The sequence below is a fragment of the Saccopteryx leptura genome, chromosome 13 (assembly GCF_036850995.1).
Source record: "Saccopteryx leptura isolate mSacLep1 chromosome 13, mSacLep1_pri_phased_curated, whole genome shotgun sequence".
Taxonomy (NCBI): domain Eukaryota; kingdom Metazoa; phylum Chordata; class Mammalia; order Chiroptera; family Emballonuridae; genus Saccopteryx; species Saccopteryx leptura.
The window spans coordinates 17,306,233-17,330,287 of record NC_089515.1 but is presented as its reverse complement, the minus strand read 5'-3'; the positions used below and the strand labels follow the sequence as shown (position 1 = coordinate 17,330,287).

The window sequence follows — 24,055 nt, the reverse complement described above, 5'->3', positions numbered from 1 at the left end:
ACGATTGGCCCATCATGAAAGCTGGAACGCCCCACTAGTGGGCGGTAGGGACCAGGTCTACCAGCACTGCAAAAGTGAGTCTCTCTTTTTGCTGCTCTGCTTCTGTGCCTTTGTTTATCTTGTTCTCTAACTCAGTGGTCCCCAACCTTTTTTGGGCCACAGATCGGTTTAATGTCAGAAAATATTTTCACGGACTGGCCTTTAGGGTGGGACGGATAAATGTATCATGTGACCGAGACAAGTGTCAAGAGTGAGTTTTAGACAGATGTAACAGAGGGAATCTGGTCATATTTTAAAATAAAACATCGTTCAGACTTAAATATAAATAAAATGTAAATAATGTAAGTTATTTATCCTTTCTCTGTGGACCCGTACCAAAAGGCCCATGGACTGGTACCAGTCCGCGGCCCGGGGTTTGGGGGCCACTGTTCTAACTCGCTGATTCAGTCTTCCACTTTATCCATCCTGCTTTTAATTCCTTCCATTGTGGTCTTCACTTTCTGATATTTGTCATTTCTGACTGATTTTTAAAAATTATTTCAATATCCTTTTTTTATATTTGCTATCTCTTTAGGTGCTTGTTATGTCTTTCAATTGCTGTTCTAAGATCTTTGAGCATCCTAACAATCATTATTTTAAACTTTGCATCTGGTAATTTGTTTATTATCTGACTCATTCAAGTTCTTTTCTGGGAATTTCTCTTGATTCATTTGGGTTGCATTTCTCTGCCTTCCCGTTCTGTCTGTGTATAACAAGGGTGTGGCCACAGGAGTCCAGTAGGTGTGGCCTCTGTATTCCCTAAGTGTGGTCTGTCTGCAGGCCCACCACTCCCTCTGCTGCTGCCTCAGGCATTGGTGTATGGGTGTTGCCGGTGCCGACTGCTGCCGCAGTCACTGAAGTTTCCACCTCTCCTCCACGAGGGAAGGGGGGGGGGATGGGGGGGGCTGTGTTCACATGCCTGGGCTACGAGCCCTGGTGGGCCTTCGCCCCGCCCCCCCCCCTCAGGTGGGGCTGTGCTTTGCGCTGAGGCAGCAAGCCTTGGCATCAGAGGCGGGGCTGCACACCTATGCTCAGCCATGGGTCTCCGCCCCTGCGGGCAGGGCTGTGCTCCCAACACCACAAGACCCTGCTCCAGGGGTGGGGCTGCGCACCCTGGCTCAGCCGTGGGTCTCTGCCTATTCCCTGGCTTTCGCCCCGCCTCCGATGGCGTGGCTGCGTTTGCAGATTGGGACGTAAGCCCGGCTCCTTGGCGGGGCTGTGTTCCCCTGCTCAGCCGTGGCTCTCTGTAGGTTCTCTGGCTTTCGCCTTGCCCCTGTGGGTGGGATTGCAGGTGGGACCGCTCTTGCTCACCTGGCCAGCAGCTGGGTCAGACCACTTTCGTCTGCCCCTTCTGCCCTCACCGGGCGGGACTGAGCTCACCCTGGACCTCAGTGGTGGCCAGCCTGGCTTCCGCATCCCGCTGCTGCCACCCGCCCGTGGCAATCCCTCAGCAGTGTGGGTTGGGGCAGTGCAGCTCAAACCCTAGCACTGAATACTGTATTCCTGATGGCTCCCTTCTTCTAAGCGACTATGCTTTGGGTGCCATGGGAGAGCTTGTTTGGCTGGTGTCCTTCCCTTTGCTGGTATTGCTAGTTCCAGGGTAAATACTCACTTTAGATTTGGGGAGTGACTCAACCCAAGGGTTAGGGTACCTGTCCCTCAAAGTGTTTCTCCCTGTGCCTCCTAGATTACTCTCTTCCTGCTACTCCAGTTCTCTCATCTCTTCCCGTCCCCCAGAGTCCTGGGTGAGTGGTTGTGAAAGAGGTTTTCTGCGCGGTCCCTTTAATAAGAGTACTGGGTCTGAGAAATCTCTCTCTTTCTCACAAACAGTATCCTGGCTTGTTTTGCAGCTAAATACTGTCCATATGGACACTCTTCTAGTCTCTGAGGCTGCAGGCTGGGGCTTTGGTCCTGGGGCCAAGGACCCTCCCCTCTCCTCTAAACTCATTTCCCACCATGTGAGTCCCTCCATTCGTGCTGGGAGCTGGGCAGCCCCCTCTGCATTTCTGCTTTTCCTACCAGTCTGTGTGGCTTCTTCAGTGTTTCTTGGTTATAGAGTCCTCTTAGTTTAGTCCAAAGTTGGTTTTTCCAGATGATGGTTCTTAAAATTAAGTTGTAATCCACTTTGGTTCTGGGAAGTGGAAGTTGGTACGTCCGTCTACTCCATCGCCATCTTGCCACTCCTATTCCTATCTTCTTAACAATCAAAGGAGGGTACAGTTTAAGTACTAAAATGAATAATCCTGTCAAACAGAGAAAGCATAGGTTGTAATGAATGATAAAATGTTCTAGTTAGTAAGACTATGGTCCTTTGGATTCATGTTTCCTGACAAATGGTAATGTCTTCATGTATCCATCTTTCTCCCGATTTTCTTAATTTTACATATCTCTGTTCCCTCAGAAGTAATTCTAATGTATTTTAAGTGTGTTGATTAATATGAAAATACTTTATTTCATTATTAATCTCTTAGTTAAGATGTTATATCAGAATAATACAAGTGTCTCACTTCTAGTACATTTTACATGGACAGATTACAAGTATATATTGAAAATCAATGAGAACTGAAACATTAACAATAAGAAAAATTTTGATATTTCATTTTTGAATATTCTGATAGTTGTCATCAAATAGAGTACAGCTATTACAAATATAATAGGAAAAGAAATAATATTTATAGAAATTTTTATAATATTGTAGTCATTTATCATATGCCATGGCTATTAAAATAATTCTTTGCCTTTTTCCATCCCTCTATCCACAGTACTTTGATTATTTAGCAGAAGGTTGAGATTTGGTGAGAAATTTGAACATTTGGATTTTGGTCTATTACAAATTTTAACAGTCCTAATTGACTTTTGAGATTCTTTTTCTCATTTATTGGAGTATGATTCACCTAAAACATAGTGGCAAACTATAATAATTAGAATATAGTTTTCCTGATACTTTTTCTCAGTTTCCTAGTCTGCTTTTTGAAAAGTATAACTTAAAATGAAAAAAACAACCCACCACCTATCCTGGAGGGTTGATGGTAGTCCTGCAGCAGCTGCCCTGCTCTTCCCTCTGGACTGAAGAAATTAGCCCTAAACTCACTGTTCAAAGACAGATCTTCTAACTACCACCTTATGATTACTTTTTCAAAACTTACTTTATTTCCTTGCCTTTTCTTTTTAAAAAAATACAGACTTAGGCCCTGATTGGTTGGCCCAGTGTATGGATGTCCCAGGTTCAGTTCCTGGTCAGGGCACATCTGCTTCTCCCTCTCCCCCTCCTCTCCCTCTTTCCCTCCTGCAGTCTGTGGCTTGATTAGTTTGAGCATTGGCCCCGGCACTGAGGATAGCTCCACTGGTCTGAGACTCGGCCTCAGGCACTAAAATATAGCTCGGTTGATTCAAGCATTGGGCCCAGATGGGATGCTGTGTGAATCCTATTTGGGGCATATGTGGGAGATGGTCTCACTATCTCCCCTCCTCTCACTTAAAAAAAATGTAGACTGAGATGTTTTGTCTCTTTATTTATTTAACATGAACACTCTTAGAGAAGTTATTGCTCCTTGGCAATAATCACTGCCATTTACCTCCAGGCTGAGCAGTGCCAGAATCACTGACAGCTCGTAGAATGTGGAAAAGATGCAGGAGAAAATGGGGAGGGGCAGCTGGTTGCAGTTAAGTGGGACAGTACTTTAAAACGTATTTCTAGTTTCTCTCATTTAACCATTAGTCTGCCCTGTGGAAGGATAAAAAGTGTAATGTCTCATGTAAATATTTTCTAATTCAAGAATCAGTTATGAACTAAAGAAAATATTGTTAAATTACAATAATCATTTGGTTTCAGACTATGAACCTGACAATCTTAAAGGCTTAGGAGATCTCTGGTGGTTTTATGAAATAGTGGGTGGGAGAGAGAGATTGTGTCTGAAGTAGGAAAACATATTTTCCTTTCCTTTCTTAAAATGAGATAAAGAGAGAAATATGCAACAAGATCTTGCCTTCAAGGCTGGAGTACAGAACAATTCACAGAGGTCTTTTTGTTGCACTGGGCTCTGAAGAAATGTTACAATAATTATGGTTTTTATCAACAAGTAGAGCTTTAGTAGTTAGGTTTTAGGTAATTACGGTGCAGCTTACATATAACAACTTTACTAGTTTTATTTTTAATAGTGGTATTCTTTTAGGTTTTGGCATTTAAGAATTTTTGTATTGCTTGCTTTTCAGTGTGCTTTCAGTTTTTTTAGTTTAATATTGAAAAAAGAATTATACCTTTGATATTTGTTAGAACTGTGTACATTTTCTGCCTTTTTTTGTTGTTACTTTGTTAAAATAAGATGAAGGCTTTTTAAGTTAGAGTCTTACTCAAAAGTTATACTGAATTAACCTAAAGATGCTGATCATATTAGCTGAAATTAAAGCATTTAATTTTAATTCATAGCCATTTGATGTTGCCATATTTTAAAAATCAGACAGCATAAGAAAGCAAGCTGTCAAAGTGAAGCATAGAACAGCTTACAAAGTTAAGCACTTAAATGCTAAATGCCAGTGATTGTGGCAGTGATCAGCCTACATTTATACACAAAACCTCAGAAACATTGATTTTACTTAGTCACAATGGCTCAATATTAAAGCAAGTTATGGCTTGATTTCTAGGTTACAGTTTAGTTTGTGGTTAAAACCGCTCATTGGAAGAGGTTAGAGGTTGAAACCACTGTAGGGGGTGAATCACAGTAAATGCCAGACTTCTGATGTCAAGTTTTCTCTGGCATAAGAGAGTTTTGATATTTCATCCTTAATTTTTTTCAGCTTTTATTTTTTTGAGAGTAATGGGTTTTGGCAAACTGTGGATGACTCTTTGAACATGTCATGCTCTCAAGAAAGTGGTAAAGCCTTTACAACCATGAATTTCTTCATCAGAATAGCATATTCTTATACATTACATTTTTTAAAGTTCAACTTTTTCTAAAGCACACACCAGGAAAAAAGAAAAAGTTTAGGAAAGTTGGAGGTACCATTTTTGTTTAAATAACTGAATTTTGGTACTAGATAATTTAATATGGTAATTTCACCATCATTTTCATTTTGTAATTTTTAAATTCTAGAAATTTACTCCGATTTTAATAGTGAGAAACTTAAGAATTATTTTGCCTTTGGGAGAGAACTTGTAGGAATCTGGTTCTATTTACTCAGCTTTTGAGTTGATAAGCATTTAGAATTTGGTTACCATACTAATTTTTGTTACCAGAAAAAAGCTTTGGGGTTTCAGTCAACATAAAAAATGATTAAAATATTGTATGTGTCTACCACATGAGGTCCTCGAGTTACAACATGGTTCCATTCCTACGACAGTGATGTAAACCGATTTTTGGTTGTAAGTTGAAACATACGCTAGCCTAAGTCACGTATCCTAACACAGTTGTAAAATCATAATTTAGAACATAAAAACACAACTAATGGCCTGACCTATGGTGGCTAAGTGGATTAAGTGTCCACCTGGAACACTGAGGTCGCCGGTTCAAAACCCTGTGCTTGCCTGGTCAAGGCACAAATGGAAGTTAATGCTTCCTGCTCCTCTCCCATTCTGTCTCTCCCCTCTCTCTCTCTCTCTCTCTTCTCTCTCTTTATCTCTCTGTCTTTCCTCTAAAATGAATAAAATCTAAAAAAATAAAGAAAATTAAAAAAATACACAACTAAGCCACAGGAAAAGGAAAAGGATGTAAATATACTGTATTGTACACTGTACTGTAGTAATAGAAAAAATGACAAAAAATAAGTGTAAAAAAAATTCCTTACTTTTTATTCCTGTGGTTGGCTTGCACACTGGAAGAGGCATTGCAAGGTGGGAGAGAGTGACCTACTGGGAGGAAGAAGCTGGAGATGCAGGATAACTTGCAGGAGACGCTGGTGATTCTACCAGTACTACAAGTGTTTCATCTCGAGAAGCAGCTGATGTAGAGGGCACAGGATCTGTGGCAGTCCTCTCTACCTCCTTAAAGAATTGTTCCAGGCTAGTCTGGAACTGGTTTGCCTACACAGTCCATAAGTACGACGTGAATGGTGTAAGCCAAGACACTCATGTCTCGATTTTTTTAAAGTTTTTATGGGAGTGAGCATTGTAAACTCAAAACGTCATATGTCAGACTGTTGTAACCTGAGGACCCCCTGAACAGTGATTGAATGAGGCAACTCAGTTGATGGAGGGAAATCGTGGGCATTTTTTACTATTAACAAGTCTTCTCCACTTCTGGGAAGTTTCAAAGACCCCTGAATGAATACTTGAGTCCTTTTTACAGTGGAACAGCTTTCTTCCGTAGGGAAAGCAATGGTATGAAGGAGGAGAGAAAAGCTTGGTCTTATTTACTTCCAGGTTATTATTATTTTTTAAATATATTTTAAAACTGTATTCATTTGAGAGAGAGAGAGAGAGAAGCGGGGGAGGAGCAGGAAGCATCAACTCCCATTTGTACGCACCAAAGCCCAGGATTTTGAACCGACTACCTAGCACCTCAGCATTCCAGTGTGACATTTATCTACTGCACCACCACAAGTCAGGCTGGGGATTTTTTGTTTTGTTTTTAAGGCCGATGGCTTTTTTTAATCTTTAACATCATAGAACAAATGAAATTTGTTCAAAAGATTTTGAAATTCTTTATAGTCAGACATTATCACGACTTGTAGGAAAATTTCCACCTCTCTCAGCCTTTGCTGTATAGCTAAATAGGCAAGGGATAAAATATTGATATCTTTCCTCCCTCCCCATTTTAAAAGTACGTGAGCAAATGGACACTGTCCTTCACTTTTGGTAGGAATGAGACTTTATACAGCCCGGTGGTACTATCAAGATTTAAAATATCTATATGTTCTGATAGACCAGAAATACTTTCACATGTATATATGTGTGTGTGTGTGTGTGTATATATATATATATAGTATGTGTATATATATATATGGTTGCTCACAGAATTCTTTTTTAAAAATTAGAAACCAGCCCTGGCCGGTTGGCTCAGTGGTAGAGCTTCGGCCTGGCGTGTGGGAGTCCCGGGTTCGATTCCCAGCCAGGGCACACAGGAGAAGCGCCCATTTGCTTCTCCACCCCTCCCCCTCTCCTTCCTCTCTGTCTCTCTCTTTCCCTCCCGCAGCCAAGGCTCCACTGGAGCAAAGTTTGCCCGGGCGCTGAGGATGGCTCTGTGGCCTCTGCCTCAGGCGCTAGAATGGCTCTGGTTGTGGCAGAGCGATGCCCCGGATGGGCAGAGCATCGCCCCCCTGATGGGCATGCTGGGTGGATCCAGTCGGGCGCATGCGGGAGTCTGTATGACTGCCTTACCATTTCCAGCTTCAGAAAAATACAAAAAGGAAAAAAAAAATTAGAAACCAATGTCATCGAATTGGGAAATGATTAGAGATAATGATACAAACATTTAGAATACTTTATAAAGATTAAATAAAATGAGATTTATATGTATTTCCTATATATGGGGGGAGGAGCTTATAGAATGATTCCATTTATATAAAAACAAGTATACAAAATCTCTGTATTTGTATGTATGTAAATAAATGCTTAGAGAAAGGCCTCAATAGGTACATATTAGATTGCAAACCATAGTTATCTGGGGAAAGAGATTAAGACTCATTCATTTATTTTGTAATATAAAAAATTATTTGGCGGGGCAGTAGGAAGCAGAGAGTTGGAATTGTTACTTCTTCGTTTCTGGAAATGGGCTGCTTAGATTACTTAGAGATGAACTGTCCCCCTTCAATTTACTATGAACATTCATAGAATAATTAATTTCTGTTTAGATAGACCAGACAAATCTGATACATATTTTAAAATCATGTTTAGTAAAATCTGTTTCATAGACAAGCCATTTTATAAAATGAGAATAGTCAAAGAAAAGAGAATTTTATGAGCCTTCCATGTAATTTTAAGTTTTTGAATCGCATTCCTAATGGAAAAAGGACAAATAATAAATGCCTGCTTGTGTACTTATGTGTCACTAAAACAAATTCTATGGGGAGATAGAAGTATATATATAGCAAGAGAGTTTTCAGTCTATTGGAGGAGGTAACTAATCTATGCAACAACTAACAGTATAAGACCAAATATAATTAAATACCAACTTATGGTATGCTGCCAGAAATGCAGTTTGCAGGGAGATTAATAATTTCTTGATAGAATGGGCCAGGGAAAGCTTCATGAACAGATGTGTTGGACTTAATATGGGATAAAAACAAATTCCATGAGCACAACAACATGGACAAACAGTGTGGAGGTAAAAAACATTTTAGTTCTGTGTCAGAAGAAAACAAGCGAACTGGAGCAGTCAAGGTCCTAAGAACGGTTGCTTGATAAGGAGCCAGCTGAGTTTGATTATAACTACCACAACTAGCTGGTGACTTTGACAAGTCACTTCATGTATCTTATGGTCAAGTCCAGGCTGATTACTCGCAGGTGGCTTTTATTGCTGCTGCTTGGATATCTTATCTATCTTTTTTTTTTTTTTTTTAATCAGGATGGCTATCTAAAACTTCAAACCACCATGGTCTGTTTTTCCACAGTTTAGGTCATATTTTCACTTTATAGAAGATGGTTCTCAAAATGTAAAGTGTACAAACATCACACCTCTACATTAGTGAAAAACATTTCCATAATGTAAAATATTTATTCAGAAAAAGGATGGTAGAAAAAAATCTCAGTTTTTTTTCCCCCCCATTTTTCTGAAGCTGGAAACAGGGAGAGACTGTCAGACAGACTCCCGCATGCGCCCGACCGGGATCCACCCGGCACGCCCACCAGGGGCGACGCTCTGCCCACCAGGGGGCGATGCTCTGCCCATCCTGGGCGTCGCCATGTTGCGACCAGAGCCACTCTAGCGCCTGAGGCAGAGGCCACAGAGCCATCCCCAGCACCAGGGCCATCTTTGCTCCAATGGAGCCTTGGCTGCGGGAGGGGAAGAGAGAGAGAGGAAAGCACGGCGGAGGGGTGGAGAAGCAAATGGGCGCTTCTAAATGGGCTAAAAAAATCTCAATTTTAACATTAAAATGTTTTTAGGGCCCTGGCCGGTTGGCTCAGTGGTAGAGCATCGGCCTGGCGTGCAGGAGTCCCCGATTCGATTCCCAGCCAGGGCGTACAGGAGAGGCACCCATCTGCTTCTCCACCCCTCCCCCTCTCCTTCCTCTCTGTCTCTCTCTTCCCCTCCCGCAGTCAAGGCTCCACTGGAGCAAAGTTTGCCCGGGCGCTGAGGATGGCTCTGTGACCTCTGCCTCAGGCGCTAGAATTGCTCTGATTGTGGCAGAGTGACGCCCCAGATGGGCAGAGCATCCCTCCCTGGTGGGCATGCCGGGTGGATCCCGGTCGGGCGCTTGCGGGAGTCTGTCTGACTGCCTCCCCGTTTCCAGCTTCAGAAAAATACAAAAAAAAAAAAAAAAAAAAAAAAAAAAATGTTTTTAGAATTAGATTGTTCTCTTTATCAAGCGAATTTTTAAAAATTATAAAACTATAGAAAATTAGGAAAAATATGGACAAATTCAAAGGAAAATAGTTTAACCTTCCATTGTTCTACCATGCTCTTTTTGTGTGTGCTTGTGTTTGTTTTTCATTGTTGAGATTATATAAAATGTACAATTTTACCTTTTTTTTTCACTTAACATTATAACTTAAAAGTCTGTCACATCTTAAAAATTTTTGTAACATCTTAATAGGTGCAGAATATATCGGTATGTAGGCATACCATAGAATAAAATTGTGTTTTGAATATTTGTTATATATCTGTCATTGTGCTAAGTGTCTTATACACATTATATTTAACCCTTAGAGTAACCTTGTCAGGTATTTGGCATTATATTTCTACTGTACAGATGAAGAAATAGACTCAGTTCAGTAACTTGCCTAGGGTCACACAGAAAATATAAAATCCTTTGGTTTTTTTATGCTATATTAAATAATTTTTTATCTATTCTTGAATATATAGGTAGTTTCTATTTGTAGCTGTTAAAAATATGACTATAATTAACTAATTTAGTGGTCATAAAGCAGATTATTTTATTTTCTGACAACCTGACTTTTTTTTGTGATAGAGACAGAGAGAGACAAAGAGAGGAACAGACAGGAAGGGAGAGAGATGAGAAGCATCAATTCTTCGTTGCAGCACCTTAATTGTTCATTGATTGCTTTCTCATATGTGCCTTGACCGGGGGCTATAGCAGACTGAGTGACCCCTTGCTCAAGCCAGCGACCTTGGGCTCAGGCTGGTGAGCCTTTGCTCAAACTGGATGAGCCTGCACTCAAGCCGGTGAACTTGGGTTTGAAACCTGGGTCCTCTGCATCCCAGTCTGACGTTCTATCCACTGTGCCATCGCCTGGTCAGGCTCTGACAACCTGACTTTTAAGTAACATATCATATTCAATATCATAATTCAGTGATAACAATAGTAAATATTGTTCTTGCCCTTATTTCTAATCCCTAAATTCTCTGAAGCTTGGAAAGTCATCCAATCCTCTCCTTTTCATTTTTCTCTCCAGAATTGACACGTCTCACCAGCATGTCATTAGAACGGCACTCCTGAAGAAGCATCCTTAGTTAATTTAGAAAAAGCACTTTATTTATTTTTTGTTTTTTATTTTTTACAGAGACAGAGAGTGAGTCAAAGAGAGGAATAGACAAGGACAGACAGGAACGGAGAGAGATGAGAAGCATCAATCATTAGTTTTTCATTGCGTGTTGCAACACCTTAGTTGTTCATTGATTGCTTTCTCATATGAGCCTTGACTGTGAGCCTTCAGCAGACCGAGTAGCCCCTTGCTGGAGCCAGTGACCTTGGGTTCAAGCTGGTGGGCTTTTGCTTAAACCAGATGAGCCTGTGCTCAAGCTGGCGACCTCGGGGTCTCGAACCTGGATCCTCTGCATCATAGTCCGACGCTCTATCCACTGTGCCACCTCCTGGTCAGGCTAGAAAAAGCACTTTAAAGACTAAATAAGTTGTCTTTGCTAAGTCGTAGTTTTTATTGTTACTTTTGTGTTCAGTTTTCTGCCTATTGGAATATACTTAATCAGTACCAGTGAACTCTTGACCCAGTTTCCAAACACTGTTTATAAGAAAGTAATGTAAATGATCATAGCATACCTCTGGAATAGCTCTAAATTGCCGGAATTGAAATGATTGCTGAGTTTTTCTATATTATAATTGGCTATACTTGTGGTATACAATTATCAATGTCTTTTCCTTGCAAATGACTAATTCTTACCTTGAAAATGTAAAAGGTAAAAATTAACTTCATTTAGTCATTTCTACAACTTCAGTCATGGATTTCTTCAGCAAGAGGGGAAGATGCAATGAGTTGTAACTAGGTGAGGGTCATACGGCATAGTGAGTGCTGTTCTTGGGCTTCAAGGCTAAACTTATGTACAGGCTAATAAATCTTTTCTGTAAGTGTTGTAGTAAAGTTGTATCTAAGAGAAAAGTTATTCATGCAACAACTTTTTGAAAAAAAGACAAGAGCAAAAATAAAGAAATAGACGGTTGCTGAAAGTTGAAAAGCATCCAAATATTTGTCTCCAAAAAGTTAAGTGTGGCACAGACAACTACTTCTGTTATTCCTAACACTGGTAATACTATTTAATTTAAAGCCAGAGGCTCCATTTGATATTGAAACTTGGCCCGTCTAAAAATGTTATAGTGAATACTATGGGGCTATGAAAAAGAAGGAAATATTACCTTTTGCAACAATATGGAGGGACCTGGAAACTATTATGTTGAGTGAAATAAGCCAGGCAGAGAACGAAAAATATCATATGACCTCACTCATTTGAGGAATCCAAGGAATAATGAGAACTGAGGAACAGAATTGAGACAGAGTAGGGATCAAAGGGACCAGAGGAAAAGAGGACAGAGGGAAAGGGGATGACAGGATGGGATAAACCTGAAGGGAAGGCGGGAGGGCACTATAGGGAGGGGGGCAAGGGAGATGTTGAGGGGAATACAGGGGAGGGGGGATGCATTCATGGTGACCCTAGAATCTATGTAAACACAATTAATTAAATAAGTTAAAAAAATAAAATAAAAATAAAAATGCTATAGCAACAGTTGTAAATTTGAAGTCAGAAAAGAAATTGACCAGTCATAATAAACACTAAATTCTCATCACTGTTATGTGTGTGGGGTTTTTTTGGCTATAAAATGTACTTATTTTCTGATGTATATTGTTTGTGAAATTGAATTGAATTTAAACCTTTTATGACAGCAGATATCATTAATTTATGTAGCTTACTGTCATTTGCCATATATGTAGTCTTGGCAGAAAAACTAGAAAATACCTATTTTTTTGCTCTGCTTTTTCATGTATTTAATAATAGCTAATTTGTGCTCAAGCCTGGTATAGATTTAGATAAAAGAAACTATAACTTTCACTTTTGTTTGAAATTAAAAAAAAATAATTTTGAGAAATGTTTTATTATTAAGTCAACTTTTCAGAGAAATTTTGGAATGTTTGTATTTAAGCTCATGGAAAATTTGAACCTTTGAACCTTTCTCATCTTACTAAATAATTATGCTTTATATATTTTAAATAATACCATTAGAAATTAGAAATTCTTTTCTTCAAAATTACACATACGTTTTTATATATAACCACTTGTTCCATCTTGGATCATTATCACATAGATACAAATGGGATAACTATTATAAATTTTAAATATACACTGCTTGATGTTATTCAGTTAGGCCTTATCTAAAGGTTGTTTTTAAAGTATGTAAATACTGCCTAACAATTTATTTTTATAATTGACTTACAGCTGTGTATTTCATTATCTCACTAGAACAAGTGGACACAAAAGTGGTTTCAGTAATCAATGGAGTGTAGTGTGTTCCTTGGTACTTCAACTTAAAGATTTTGCTGAAATAATGTTTCACAGTGATTCATGAAAATCTGGTTGATACACTGGGACTGTGAGAAGCTCGTCATATTTTTAAAAATTCCTTTTATATATTTCTTCACAGGAAACCTGTCCAGTTTAAGTCGTCTTGGTCTGAGATATAACAGACTGTCAGCAATACCAAGATCACTAGCAAAATGCAGTGCACTTGAAGAATTAAATTTAGAGAACAATAACATTTCCACTTTACCAGAGGTAAGAAGTAGAAACAAGCATGCACGACAATGAATGGAGAACTAGTAAGTCTACAGCGGGGTCAGTAATTGATGGTTGAGATTGCCTAAGCATGAGTATGCCGTGGAGAGAGTCACCACTACGATAAAAACTCCAAAGAAGAAAGAACAGGTATGATTAAAGGAACATAATAAAAACATTTTTTTCCATGTGCAGCAGGGAGAAAGCAAGGTGGGAAATTGGTGTGCTACATTCCCCTTTAGCACCACGTAAATCTTTCTCCCTTCATTTTGAGAACTGGCAATAAAAGCTATAATGAAGGAAAAGTTGTATGGCTGGTTTTAATGCTCAACTACCCTACCTAGTTTAGTTATATAAAAAAAGGGACTGTAAAAAGATATGAAAACAATGAACTACATAGAACATACTATTTATTATCAAGATTAATATTAGCTTCAACACTATGACCCAAGTTATTAATTACCCTGTTTATACAGTAATATTAAAGCCTAGTTAGCATCTGTCAGTCACCAAAATCTGTTTTTCTTAATTTGTTGTTTTTTAACACGTTAGTTTTAACTTGAGTTTTATTGGCTCTATTAGAAGAAATATTTTCACTTATTTTGCTCAGATTAGTTGGGCAAAATACAATACTTTAAAAAAAATTCCTTCTCAACTTTTATTATTTTTTCACTCTTGCCTTTTCTTCTTTTGCTGCTTACTTTATTAGCATACCCAACAATCTGTATCTTTGCTAATGGTTATTCAGCATAATATCTTACTGTAGTATTCTAACATATAAAAGAATGGAATTGTAGACTTATGGATTCAGTAAGCTTTTGTAAAGTCTTTTTTTTTCCTTTTAACACTTAAAAATGGTTGGCGATGGGTGCACGATACAGTGTGCAGATGATGTATTACTGAGTTGCACACCTAAACTTGTACCGTAATAAATTCAGTTAAAAATCAGTAAATAAATATTGCCTGACCTCTGGTGGCGCAGTGGATAAAGCATTGACCTGGAATGCTGAGGTCACCGATTTGAAACCCTGGGCTTGCCTGGTCAAAGCACATATGGGAGTTGATGCTTCCTGCTCCTCTCCCTTTCTCTCTCTCTCTCTCTCTCTCTCTCTCTCCCTCTCCCTCTCCCTCTCCCTCTCCCTCTCCCTCTCCCTCTCCCTCTCCCTCTCCCTCTCCCTCTCCCTCTCCCTCTCCCTCTCCCTCTCCCTCTCCCTCTCCCTCTCCCTCCCTCTCCCTCCCTCCTCTCTAAAATGAATAAATAAAATCTTTAAAAATATATATATAAAAATATCAAAAAAAGTCTACTATAACACATATTATACACATAATTTGTTTTGACTAGCTGGTTTTTCCATAGTGTTCATGTATGTATATTTGAATTAAGAATGAAAGTGTTTTGGATGAATGTTTTCCAGATTTATACTTTGATTTAGAAAGAATAATTTGAGTAGATGAAGCTATAGGTTTATAGCAATTATTATACTAATACATATATTCAATCTATTTGTTTCTTCGGGATACAAAAATAAAGTAGCATCTCTTAATTTGACTCCTATTAATTTGGGCATTTGGGGTTTCAGAAAGGATCTTGGCCAGAGAACAAAAATGAGCTTCCCAGTATTGTAGTTTCTAGGCTGGACCCGTTCACTGAAACTATTGTGACAGTATTGCACCTGCGGCAGAAGAGTAATGTTGTTAGCAGCAGTGTAAGTGGGATAAGGAATAGAATCCACAGATTGTAGTTGGAGCCTTGACAACTAGACTGTCGGAATTTTCATGTTTTGTTATAATGGTGATTTAGAATGATCAAAATGGATGAGAGTCTACTGTTTAATGTCATCATCCTTTTTTGTAAAAGTGATTCATACCATAGTAAGACAAAAATTAGCTTATCGATTAGACCTCATTGGGATGCTGTTAAGGTGTGATTGACCACTTTTACAACTTCACTGTGCCTGAACATAAACACTGGGTAAATATTAGATTTCACAGTGAGAAATTTAAAACTTATTTCTATATTTAGTCTTTCTGTCAATGAAAGGAAGCTAATAATTATTGGTTACCTCTTAGAATACAGAGATTGCGGTAAGTCCTTTCATATATAGTATTCTGTGAGCGAAATAAGTCAGAATTTATTTTTGATAGAATTATAAAGAGCACAGCTCTTTTCAGTCTGGCTATGGAAGAGGGCTTTGTGTGCATGTTTGTGTGTGTGTGTGTGTGTGTGCATGTATGTATGTGTGTTTTTAACTGGCCTATTTTCAGGTGGAGAAGCTATGGGGGGAAGCTCTTGACTGGCCTTATCCAAATATAGGAAAGCATTAAGTCTTATTTAAACATAGTGTATGTGCTTTGGGAGAGCATATTCCTAATGCAAATACCTACTTATCTGCATTTATACTAAATAGAGTAAAGAAGACAAAATCTTTTAGACAGCACTTAAGATACTGGGTTAGGCAAGAAAAACAAGAAAAGTGAGTTCCAGTTGAGGCTTATACATTGCTGAAATCAGAACTGACAAATGTACACTTTACCTTTTTAAGACTATCTAAAAATGGACCGGCTTTAATGTAGACATATATACATCAGGAAAAGGAACTTAATGCTCAAGGCATAAGGCTAGGAATTCTGTGCATATTAATCCATTCAAATCTTCATTATATTCCTACTTATTATTGGGGATATTCTTATCAAAGAGGTGCAGAAATAAGACTTAAGAGAAGTTATGTTTTTGGCCAGATCTGTTACTTTACATATTTTTCTGGGAATATAGTGAAAGATATATTGATCATCTAGCTCAGTGGTAGTCAACTTGGTCCCTACCACCCACTAGTGGGTGTTCCAGCTTTCATGGTGGGCGGTAGTAGAGCAACAAAAGTATAAATAAAAAGATTTAACTATAATAAGTTATTTTATAAAGATTTATTCTGCCAAATTTAGCGAAAATTTGACATAAAGTACTTGGTAAGTAATTACTGTTATATGCTTTAACTTGCTGTAACTCTGCTTTATAAATTTTATAGAGTCGTTACTTCCCTACTTTATAAATCACCATTACTGTGGAACCAGTGGGCGGTTAGAAAATTTTACTACTAACAGAGATACAAAAGTGGGCGGTAGGTATAAAAAGGTTGACCACCCCTGATCTAGCTAATTCACCAAAGGTCACAAGACCAGTGAGTAAAGATCTAAGATGGGAACCTAGATGTGTCCGACTCTAAAGCAAAGATAAACAATCCCAAAGTTCACAATATGATCTAAGAATGAAAGGTTGGAGAGCTGCCTTCTTTGTTGCCCCTTTTCCAATATCCTCAGTGTTAACATTTTTAAATAGGAGAATGTTAATTCAATAAAGAAGGCTGTAAGAATAAGTAACGTTTTTGCCATGAGACTCAATAAAACTCCTTTATTTTCAGTAAAATATACTGTAGACATTTTTCCTGAATTGACTGCCATGTGAAGCTTTCTCACCACTCTTATCTGTGCTCTTCCTTTTATCTGTGTGCTCCAGTAGACAAATGCTGATAACTTAACATTCAGTATAAGAACAAGTTTCAGTTCACCTTGTAATTACATCTTTAATTATATAGTTTTTTTATTCCTGCTGTGGCCGTGTGAATCAGTTACCACCTCAGGTACTTGGTCTCCCATTTCCTCATGGTAGACAGCTAAAAGTGAAACATTACTTAAAACACATACACATGCACATTTCACATTGCTTGGTTTATTCCTGCTTGAGCTTTTATTTCAATCCACAGTGTTTTCTTCTGCTTCTCTAAATACTTAATTTTGTTCATCATTCAATATTTAGCTCACTCTCAGCCTTTTTACTGCTTTTCCAGGTTTTTCACTTTTTCTCATCTTCAATTCAAAGAGAAGGGTCTTAAAATTTAAGTACTTAACCGTATGTTAGATATTGTAAAACTATAGATATGTATTTTATTTCTTTAAAAAATCTTTACTACAACCTGTAAAATAAGGCTTCATTAGTTACAAATGATTAAACTAAGGTTCAGAGGAATAACTTACCCAAGATCACAAGCTACTAAAAGAACCAGGATTCAAAACTATTTTATAGCCTATACCAGTTTCTCAAATGTTAATGAGCATACAAATCATCCAGGAATCTCAAGATTCATGTATACCTACTATGATTCTGTACTAGTAGGGCCTAAGACTGCATATCTAGTAAGCTCCCAGGGAATGCTGATTCGCTTTTCCTTAAACCAGACTTGGATAGCAAGAGTCTATTTTATATAATTTATCACTGATTATATACAATTATGTATTATATTCTTTTCATGTCTGTGTGATATATTTCTCTAGGGTTTAGTCTTCTTAATAGCAGACATTCCTAAACACCTAGTACCCACATACACCATAGTAGAGACTGAAGTAAGGGGTTATGGGAGGATGTGCTTAATACATATTTTGATAGGTGCATATTCCCTCAGAAATTTTACCATATGGAAAAGCAATGTATTGTACAATATCAGGATGTATAATTCTCTTCTGAATTTAATATTTCTAAAAGGAACCATTAAATTACTAAACTGTTTACTCTATGTCGGGCATTGTGTTAATCTTAATAATTGAGAGACGGGTACTTAACTATAAAGACCTGGAAAGGACTGGTCACCTGCTCGTGTCAGAACCAGGACTGTGTGATACCAAAGTTTTTCTTCTACAGATGTCTCAGACTGGCCCCTCACGAGGCACCTCTTACCCACAGACTTATTTTCTTTATATTTTAAATAAATTGAGCCAAAGAATAAAAATGAGAAGATTGCATATAAATAAATGAATTTTCTGTTTCTTGTAAAATCTGAAACCTTGACTCTATTTGGCTCCGTATTCCTGCTAGGAATAATTAGCTAGAGTTGAATAGTGACTGTCACTCTTCATGGGGCTTCATAGAATGTCCCAGCCAGTCTGTCATTTCTTACCTGCAAGGCCCTTTTGAGGCATTTGTGTATGGAACTTCTGCTCTATACTCTCCAGAATAAGTCTTTTTACAGTTCTAATTCTTATGTTTATTTCATTTTTTTACAGAGTCTTTTATCAAGTCTTGTGAAACTGAATAGTTTGACCTTAGCTAGAAATTGCTTCCAGTTATATCCAGTAGGTGGTCCATCTCAGTTTTCCACCATCTATTCCCTCAACATGGAACACAATCGAATCAATAAAATCCCATTTGGAATTTTCTCCAGAGCGAAAGTATTAAGTAAGCTGAATATGAAGGTAAGCCTCTGTTTGTATTAGGGGGAAGCTGCTGTTCCTGGCACTTCTCATTTGTTTTCTCTGTGGAGAATGGGCGTTTGCTTCTTGCTGATGGGGTCTAGCTGATACGAAAGATACTTCAGGACAAGTTGTGTTAGGTAACAGATATCTTAAAACCATGTAGACCCTTAGCAATGGTCCTAAAGAAATAACTAGGAATGTCTACAAAAGCATAGTTATAGGGCACTTTATTGCAGAGCTTCCTATTTTATTAGTACCAAACGTCTTATAACAGTAATAGAGATTTCATTTTCTAAAAGTACTACAGACATACCTCATTTTATTGCACTTTGCTTCATTGCACTTCGCAGATACTGTGGGGTTTTTTTACACACTGAAGGTTTGTGGCAACCATGCATCAAGTAAGTCTGCACCACTTTAGTTCACTCATGTCTCTGTGTCAGATTTTGGTAATTCTTGCAATATTTCAAAGTTTTAAATTATTATTTTGTTATGGTAATCTGTGATCAGCAATCTTTGATGTGTTGTGGGGGTTTTTTTGTTTTTGTTTTTTTTTACAGACACATAGAGAGAGGGATAGATAGGAACAGACAGACAGGAACGGAGAGAGATGAGAAGCATCAATCATTAGTTTTTCGTTGCGACACCTTAGTTGTTCATTGATTGCTTTCTCATATGTGCCTTGACCAGGGGGCTACAGCAGACTGAGTAACCCCTTGCTCGAGCCAGCGACCTTGGGTCCAAGCTAGTGAGCTTTTTGCTCAAACCAGATGAGCTCGTGCTCAAGCTGGCGACCTCGGGGTCTTGAACCTGGATCCTCTGCATCCCAGTCTGATGCGCCACCACCTGGTCAGGCAGCAGTCTTTGATGTTATTGTAATTGTTTTGGGGCCCCATGAATTGCTTCATAGAAGACAGTAAACTTAATGGATAAATGCTGTGTTTGTTCTGATGGTGCCACCGACCGGTCATTCCCCTCTTTCCCACTCCTTGCCCTCTGTATTCCTTAAGACACAACAATATTGAAATTAGGCCAGTTAATAACTCTATAATGGCTTCTAAGTGTTCAAGTGAAAGAAGAGTTGCATGTCTCTCACTTGAAAATGAAATGCTAGGAATGATTAAGCTTAGTGAAGAAGGCATGTTGAAAGCCGAGATAAGCCGAAAGCCAGCCTTCTTGTGCCAGTTAGCCGAGCTGTGACTACAAAGGAAAAGTTCTTGAAGGAAATTAAAAGTGCTACTCCAGTAAACACACAAATGATAAGAAAACAAAATAGCCTTATTGCTGATATGAAGAACATGTCAGTGGTCTGGATAGGTCAAACCACCCACAACATTCCCTTAAGCAAAAGCCAAATCTGGAGGAAGATCCTAACTTCAATGCTTTGAAGGCTGAGAGAGGTAGGGAGGCTATAGAAATCCTTTATGAAAAGAAGAGTTCATTGATGTGGCAAACTGCATTGTTGTCTTGTTTTAAGATACTGTCACAGCCACCCCAAGCTTTAGCCAACTAGGCAAGACCTTCTACCAACATAATGACTGATTTTCTGAAGGCTCAAATTAGGGTTAGCATTTTTTAGCGATAAACTTTTTAAATTAAGGTATGTACATTTTTTTAGACATAGTGCTATTATACACTTAATAGACTATAGTATAGTATAAACATAGCTTTTATGTGTACTGGGAAACCAAAAAATTTGTGTAACTTGCTTTATTGTGATATTTATTTACTTTATTCCGGTGGTCTGGACCAAACCCACAATATCAGATTTGCCCATGTATGAATACAGTGAAGCTGTTAAAAATAATATGCTAGTATAGAAGAATATTAAATACCAGTTAAGTATTCTTGATTTATTAATAGGAAAAAGTTAAAGCATATAAGACATTCTTTCCACACAGTTTTTGAAAGCTATTTTTAATGTGCTTAATTATTTTATTAAATACCTATGATTTACATACACACATGTACACATACGTAAATGCACATATATAGCCAGTGTTCACCAAAGTATGTTTATCTTTGAATGTCAAAATTATTTATGGGTTTTTTTAGTTTCTTTTTTGTATCTGTATTCTCTACAGTGAATGAGTTTTACATTTGTAATAAGGAAAAAAGTTTATTACAAAAGGAGGAAAGAAATGAGAAATGATTTATTCAGAGATTTAATTTGTAGTGAACAAACTTTAGGGCCAGAGGTGATAAGTAAATTGGCCACGTAGCTATTCCATGACTGAGGTAGGCATTCAGGAAACCTATATTTACTGCTTCCAGATATAGTGTTCTTTCTCTTATATCATAATAAATCCTTTTGTCTTTGATGAACCATTTCAGTATAATTAATGGTCCCTTAAACTGTAGTCTAAATGTACGATGCTCCTTGATTCTATCTATACTCGTTCATACAGTGTGTCCATAAAGTCATGGCGCACTTTTGACCGGTCACAGGAAAGCAACAAAAGACAATAGAAATGTGAAATCTGCACCAAATAAAAGGAAAACCCTCCCAGTTTCTGTAGGATGATGTGGCAGCATGTGTGCATGCACAGATGAGGACGTAACACCGTGTATACAGAGGAGCAGCCCACGGCCATGCCAGTCAAGATATGGACGGTACAGAGGAAAGTTCAGTGTGTTCTGTGGCTCGCTAAATTCGAATCCGTGACCAAAGTGCAACGTGAATATTGGCGCGTTTATAACGAACAAAGCGCCACCACATAGGAATAACATTACTTGGTGGGATAAGCAGTTGAAGGAAACCGGCAGTTTGGTGGAGAAACCCCGTTCTGGTAGGCCATCAGTCAGTGACAAGTCTGTAGAGGCTCTACGGGATAGCTACCTAAGGAGCCCTAAAAAATCTGTGCATGAGCCCACATCGAACTGCACTGAATAGGTATGAAACTGGGAGAGTTTTCCTTTTAATTGGTACAGATTTCACATTTCTATCGTCTTTTGTTGCTTTCCTGTGACCGATCAAAAGTGCACCATGACTTTATGGTCACATGATATATGTTTCTTTCATGTAATTCTTTGTAAATATATAATAAATGAACTAATGGAAATTCAAAATAATTTTATAATCTTAAACTAGTATGAAACTTAATGTTAGTCAGGTTGTATGAGATTTAGCAATGGTGATGGCATTAATCTAATGTTCAGTTAGTTATAAGAGGGTTAGAACGCAGCAGTCCAGGTAGGCGTTCATTACCTTTTCACTTGGTTATACATGTTTATGGATATGATGTTAATGTAATGTTAACTTGGAGAGACTTGCTGTTTTGAGTGAAATAATAAAACTTTGTGTAAAGCTTTGTCTTAATTTTTCTTCAAAATTATAACAAATATTTAACAAAACATTTTCTTGAAAGAAGTCAAATGAAGCCTGACATTTTCCTCCTCATAGCACCAGTAGTAAGTTTTTTTAATGAAAATGTTTTATATATACAATTAACTATCAGTAGTTTGGACATGAATAGAAAATAAGGTTAAATGTAATAATAAATTGGTAGTAAATTAAAATAGAATAAAAGGAAAACTTGGTTTTCAAATGCATATTTGCTACTTGGGATTTCTCTAACGTATGGTTTTGTGTAAAATAAGACCAAGTAATCATTGTACATTGCTAAAAATTTAAAAATACACATTAACAAAAAGAACTTAAAATAATCCCACCAATGAGAGTTAGCATCACTGTTAATGTACTGGCATATATTATTGCTATCCAACTGGGAGAGGGTTACTGATGGCCACCTCTCCATACCAGTCCCCCTAACACATGTCAGTGTGGTAAGAGTTGTTACTGATGAAAATGTGTTTTATCAGTGAATATGAGGAAGCATATGGCATATATTTCACTTTTTTTTCTATGTACAGCTATAACTAATTTTTAAATAAAATTAGACTCACTTTCATCTGTTTCTATTATGCAGTGATAAATTTTTTTTTCATATTTAAAGTAAAATTGTGGATACTTAGTGTCTTAGTGATTTAATTCACTATCTTATTGAGACTTTTTCCCTCTTGTACTTTATTGCTCATCATCTCTAGAAATGCTAAGTTTATCTGGTTTTCTTGTAGGCCATAATTAGATGTTTATTCTTCCATTGTGCTCATGAGCATCCAAATTTTATTCAGTGATTTCTGTACATTATTGCAGAATGAGGAAAATATATTTATCATTGGGACTGTTGAAATCTCAGTGGTCTTAAGTGTTGGTTTGCGTGGTATGGTATATTTTTTCTATATCATATACTGGTAATCAGATAGGGAACAATCTTCCAATTTAACTTCAAAATAAAAACCTAATTATGATATGAAAAACTTTGGAGTTTAGAGTTTCTATTGCTTCTGCTTTTACTATGTTTATTGTCAAAAAAAAAGGAAATAAGGCTTTCTGTTTAAGAATTTCCTTCAGGTGGTGGAACTTTGTTTTTGTGGTTATGCTTTAGATGCTTCTTTTTGTCGTTGCCAGGACAATCAGTTGACATCACTTCCCTTGGATTTTGGAACATGGACCAGTATGGTAGAATTGAATTTAGCTACTAATCAGCTCACAAAGATCCCTGAGGATGTGTCTGGTCTCGTTTCTCTTGAGGTGTGTATAAAAAGAACATTTAGAACTTTTTTTTTTTTTTGGTAGAACTCTTTAGGTCTCAAAGTTTCCAATTAAAATACACAAGTTTTGTTTGGGTGAAGATAATAATTAGAAATGTTAGAACTCTTGCTTGACCAGGCAGCGGCGCAGTGGATAGAATGTCAGCCTGGGACACTGCAGACCCAGTTTCAAAACCCAGATGTTGCCGGCTTGAGCATGGGCTCACCAGCTTGAGCGTGGGTCACCGGCTTGAACATGGGATCATAGACATGACTTCATGGTCGCTGGTTTGAGCCCAAAGGCCTCTGGATTGAAGCCCAGAGTCACTGGCTTGAGCCTAAGGTCGTTGGCTTGAGCAAAGGGTCACTGGTTCGGCTGGAGCCCCCCAGTCAAGGCACATAACAGGAAGCAATCAGTAAACAACTAAGCTGCTGCAACTATGAGTTGATGCTTCTTATCTCTCTCCCTTCCTCTCTGTCTGTCTGTCTCTGTCTCTCTCTCGCTAAAAAAAAAAAAGTAAAGAAATGTTAGAACATACAACCCTATTAGGATGATGAGGTGTTGACTTAATTTGGGCTCAGTGCTTCTGAATTATTCTTGCTCACTAAAAGTTGGTAAATTTGAGTGCTATAAAGTATCTTTGAAATAAAAGATTTCTAAGATTTAGCACTTTTTAGAATATATTTTTCCCTTAATTGTTTAAGAACTCGGCACCATTGTCTTATCAAAATAATTATGGATTCTTCAGACTGGCATTGGGAACCCTTCATGCTAGTCTGGCCTACTTTTCCATCCTAATCCACCTACTCTTTTATTTACTAGTTAAATAGATTATTTTCTTTGTTGGAAACATGCATATTTCTAGCTTTATACATTTAGTTTTATTGTTCTCAGTATCTATAATGCCCTCTTCTCATTCCCTTTTTTTCCCCTTTAAAATTATTTTCCATAATTAAGACAAGTAAGATCTGTCTTACTTTTCACCTCCTTAGTCAAGTATAATATCGCCTGCCTCTGAGTCCCTAGAATTTTTGTTCTTTTGATGAGAAAGCTTACTAATAGTAAATCC

At 37.8% G+C, this 24,055-nt stretch overlaps 1 protein-coding gene across 3 annotated transcripts in view; it reads left to right on the top strand.

The window, feature by feature from the left end:
- SHOC2 (SHOC2 leucine rich repeat scaffold protein) overlaps nt 1-24,055 on the top strand; it is an 87,398-nt gene that overhangs the window by 58,658 nt on the left and 4,685 nt on the right. For all 3 annotated transcript variants that reach the window (XM_066354765.1, XM_066354766.1, XM_066354764.1), the window contains exons 4-6: nt 13,021-13,151; nt 18,204-18,392; nt 22,864-22,986. In XM_066354765.1, coding sequence (XP_066210862.1) covers nt 13,021-13,151; nt 18,204-18,392; nt 22,864-22,986 — 443 coding nt within the window. The remainder of the gene's footprint in view (nt 1-13,020; nt 13,152-18,203; nt 18,393-22,863; nt 22,987-24,055) is intronic.